Consider the following 4,719-nt stretch of genomic DNA (forward strand, 5'->3'; position numbering starts at 1 on the left):
TTGCATCTCTTTACTATATGACCGGCCACACCACAGGCCACACCACAGGTGATCTCTCTCATCCCGTCATACAGAGAAAGGGAGAATTTTAGCTCAAATTTAAATAAAGTCAAACTTCATTTTTTTATTGAATTTGATGGTAAAATTTGTCAAACAAGGAGAGCAACGGTTTTTTAGAGAGAGAAACTGAGAGAGAGAACGAAGAGTAGAGAGAAACGGAGAAACAAATGTTTTAGAGAGAGAAAACAAAGAGGAGAGAGAAACGGGTTTTTAGAGAAAAACTGAGACAAAAAATAGAAATTTGAATTACAACCCTTGTAAAATCAAGGATAAAATGGTCAGTTCAGAAAGAGTTATAACAATAGTTTTTACTTTTTAAATTCAAATGAAAGGGGTGCAGTTTATTAAAAGGGTAAAAATCCTAAACTGGAAAATGTATAATTTTCTCTTTCATTTATGTCAAAAAATTATTTACTTATATAATTTTTATGTTTATTATATTTTAAAATATCAAAAAAAATCAAAATTTTGAAATAATAATTTGTAATTCATATAATTTATTTTACAATGTATTCACCAGTGTTAATATGTTTTTTTTTTCGTTTTTGTTTCACTAATATTAATATATATTTTTTAATATTTTCACTAATATTAATATTTGTTTTTTCATTTCTTTCACTAATAGTAGTATTTTTCTTTTAAAAAAAATTAAGAATAAGGATGTTTTAAGTCAATATTTATATATTTTCGTCAGTATTCCTCTGGATTAGCCATAAAAGTAATCTAGTATTTTTCTCAGTATTGCTCTAGTTTTTTCATTTTTGCTCTAGATTAGCCATAAATCCCATTAAAAAAAAAAAAAAAAAAAAAAAAACTTCCCCATTTCCCTCTTTTACGAGCGACACCGGAGAAAGAGAAAGACAGAGAAACGAAGGGTACGATGGATTCTCCCACAAATTCTCAACAAACTGGTATTTATTTATTTTGCTTCAGCATTTCTCTTTCTTTCGTTTTTTCCGAATTTAATTTATTGGGAAGCCAAAAGAACTTGGAGCAATCAAATAAGTTTAATGGGTGTGTTTGGTTTTTGTTGTTCAGTGTCTGATGATGAAGAAATAGACTACTCAGTGAAACCGGAGTTCTATGATCCTGAACTTGATGATAAAGATGAGTTATGGGCCCACAAGAAGAGGAAAGGCCGTACTTCTGATGCTGTTCTCAGCTGCCCAGCTTGTTTCACCACTCTCTCTCTCGACTGTCAAAGGTATACATTTATTTTCTCAATTATTATTTAATTATTTGCACATTTTAGTGATAGAGGATTGATTATAGCTTCTTTTGTGCATCTTTCCTTGGCATTAATATGTTTTTGTGAACATTTTTCTGATGGATTATAGAATTTCTAGGTGCAGGAACATAACAAAACTTATGTCTGACCATATTTATTGTTGTCAGTTTTAAGTGTGTATGTTTGTACGTTATATCTTGCTTTTTTAGTGTCACTAATTCGATGAAAATTATAACAAATTTGAAATGAGTTTTGGGGTTTTTGCTGATTTTGCAGAGTTAAGTGTCACTAACGGAGTGCATTAACATTGCATTGTCTATCTTGTTTTTGGTTGAAAATATTGTTATTTATGATGATGAGTGAGACCTACAACATGACATGGATTAGTTAGCACCCTCTAGTTCATATGTGAGTATATCATTCTTAAGACAATCTCAATCAATGAAGAAATTTTTTGCTCTTGGATAGCTTTCAAAGGATTATATCATGTGAAGCTAGAAAGCTGTCAATTTAGCCATTATGTGGGTTCTGTGATTGGAAAGAAATCAACAAATATTTGAGGACGAAATGGTTGATAAAGATCTTCTTGAGAAGGCCAAATTTCTGGTTTCTCTTTGGGTGTCGACAGATCCATCTTTTAAGGATTTCCCACTCTCTCTGATTATGTTGAGTTGGGAAAACATATCGGGTTTATGATTGTAACACTTGTAGTACTTATGTTGTGTTTTCGAGGTGTTTTTAGATTTTTTTTTCCTTTTATTTTGACGATGGATCCCTCATCCATCATCTTGTGTTGTACTTTTTCTGTTTTGATTGAACAGAAGTTCCTGAATTCTTATAGAATTCATATAAACAAGTCCATATATATATATATATATAATACATACACACAGAGAAAGAGAGAGAGATTTCAGTGGTTACTTTTCCATCATGGTTACCCACCAAATATAGAAATTTGATGACATGGCATGATAAGAATCCAATCCCATTATTTGTCATAAATTTTTATCATGTAATGCTAAAATGAATTTCTCCTAAAGGGGACTCTTTCCTTAAATACAGCAGAACAAAGTAGTTCAATGGTTTCTATGTCAACCGAATCAGTACATGAAACAAAGGCCCCGTTCTTTCTTAAAAACTTGAACTTAACTTCAAATTGATGTGAAAGAAAACACTGTAGCAAAATGGTTAAAGTGTGATTCAAATTGTTGAGAAAGAGGCCTTAGAAACTTGATCATAACGTGATCTGTACCATGTCAAAGAGCTTTGAAATAGTAATGACATATTTCCATTGACCATGCATTCATGACAGGCTAACAGTCACTAAATGATATTATAAATTTTCGGAAGGTCACGAGAGAAACCGAGGTAGAGTAACATAATGATTGAAGTTCAAAGGAGTAGTACAGGCAACCCCGCTACTAATTTGGGACTGTAGATAACTATAAGCTTCTAGCAAGATCAAATAATTCGACCACGTACCTGAATTTGTTCTTGTCAGCAGTCTGTAATAAAATCTGATCTTTATAGAGTTTACAATATGTTCTATATTTTTTCATGCGGTTCCTAGTAATTACCATTCATGTTGCCACTAGTAACAGTGACCGTTATCACTGCGGTACCTTCTGTTTCCAAAGCAGTTGCAGTAACGAATTTGGTTTGTCATCATTTTCGGAAGCTTTTGAAAGATGAAATTTAGAGCTGTTCAAATTCAGAGTTGTTCAAGCAGGGCAAGAGCAAAACATTTTCTGATTTATCCCTGTTTCCTCAATCTGCTTAGGAGAAATGGTTGCACGTATGAGTCGCTGCATTGCCCCGAATGTGTTTGGACCACACAGTTATCTGTCTATAGAGCAGAAACTGGAAAATATTTTGAAATAAGCATATGAAGTTACTTGATTCTTCAATCTTCATGTATTATTTTTAAACTGTACCATTAGTTTTGTTTTCTCCTTAGGTTTAGTGTATTTCTGATGTGTGTTTCAACTGTTCTTGATTTCTTCCAGGCATGAAAAATATTTGACCCAGTACAGGGCAGTTTTTGTCGTTAATTGCAAGGTCGGACGAGAACGGATGTTGCAGCAGAGCATCCCGAAAACGAAACGGATAAAAAGGCAAAGGGACTCGGAGGAGAGTGAAGTAAATCCTGCTGTTGGTGAAACATTCAAACAAGTTCTCTGCCAAGTGTGCTCGACAGAGGTTGGTGTAATGGACCAAGAAGAAGTCTACCATTTCTTTAATGTACTTCCAAGTGAGTCTTGACCCGCTTACTTTCATCGACCTTGCATTGCTTTGATTCTGTACTTGCAGCACTTTCATGTAGAACATGAAATCTGATCATATGTCGAACATAAAAGTATTTACACAAAATGATCATTTTTAAACTCCGCGTTTAGAATAAGTCTTTAATTCAACAATGTTATCAAGCTGTCTATTTTATGGTTACTGATATAATATCATTTTATATCATTCCCAATGTGCTCGTACTTATGTGGGTGGTTATGAATTTGTATAACTAATTTTAGAGGTAGTTGATAAAGAATAAAAATGTCAATTTGTATAATCTCCTTTAGAGGGGTCAACTTGGGCCGGGTCATACCAGCAGCCCGAAGCCCAGCTCCAAAGTTTAAGCCCAAAAAGATAATCGGGACAGTTCTAACACCAATGTAATATCAGCAATGAGAAAATTAGACAAATATCCTTTAAAAATGTAAGGATCTAGATTTCTATCCTTACTCTTTATTAATAACTTTTTTTTAGTCAAATAATTATACTAGCAAAAGGATATTAATCAAGAATGATAAGTAAAAATTTAAACTCATAGACTCTTAATAGTAAAATTTTGTAATTTTCTAAAAAAAAAAATAGAGGTGTCAATTGGGTTTGGCAGCCCATTAAGCATGATGGCATGGTATGAAATATTTTAGGCTGGGAACGAGACGACACGAGATTTTAATGGGTTAGACTAAACACGACATGAGGTGGTGTGTCTTGTCGGACTAATAGTTTTAAGCATGTGGGTTTGGCATGACACGACACGATGACAAACACGAGCATGACACAAGCACAGTATGAGAATCGTTGATTTGACCGACGGAAAATACGAGATCTAAATAAGCCGCTATACGTTCTCCTCTTGCCTGTTAAGTATGATAGATTGGCACGATGAATATATTGTTTTAGTTTTTATGATATAATTTTATGTTAATAATGTTACATATTTCTTAATAATTATTAAGCAATATGTATGTACATAAACATAATTAATTCATTTGACATGGAGTATTGGATATCTAATAGGTGAGAAATTAGTAGGATGTGTTGGGTGGCACGATTGACATTTCTTTGCGAAAGAAAAAATTTATATGGTTAGGCCACTAAGATCGGTACTTAAATAGCTATTTTTCTCATAATCAATGTTGCAATCAACT

General features: G+C 33.0%; 1 protein-coding gene across 1 annotated transcript; it reads left to right on the top strand.

The window, feature by feature from the left end:
• Positions 1 to 777: 777 nt before the first annotated feature.
• LOC21388260 (E2F-associated phosphoprotein) lies at positions 778 to 3,672 on the top strand. The gene is made up of 3 exons (XM_010098486.2): positions 778 to 971; positions 1,099 to 1,264; positions 3,295 to 3,672. The coding sequence occupies exons 1-3, from the start codon at positions 941 to 943 to the stop codon at positions 3,548 to 3,550; spliced, it is 453 nt and encodes a 150-aa protein (XP_010096788.1). The 5' UTR covers positions 778 to 940; the 3' UTR covers positions 3,551 to 3,672.
• The last annotated feature ends 1,047 nt before the right edge of the window (positions 3,673 to 4,719 follow it).

The sequence above is a fragment of the Morus notabilis genome, unplaced genomic scaffold, assembly GCF_000414095.1.
Source record: "Morus notabilis unplaced genomic scaffold, ASM41409v2 Scaffold820, whole genome shotgun sequence".
In the NCBI taxonomy this organism is placed as follows: Eukaryota; Viridiplantae; Streptophyta; class Magnoliopsida; order Rosales; family Moraceae; genus Morus; species Morus notabilis.

Bases quoted from the DNA above. Each gene is read 5' to 3' on its own strand.
- LOC21388260 (XM_010098486.2), top strand. From the start codon at position 941: ATGGATTCTCCCACAAATTCTCAACAAACTG. The intron at 972-1,098 runs GTATTTATTTAT...TTTGTTGTTCAG, and splicing joins CACAAATTCTCAACAAACTG to TGTCTGATGATGAAGAAATA. The intron at 1,265-3,294 runs GTATACATTTAT...GATTTCTTCCAG, and splicing joins CTCTCTCTCGACTGTCAAAG to GCATGAAAAATATTTGACCC.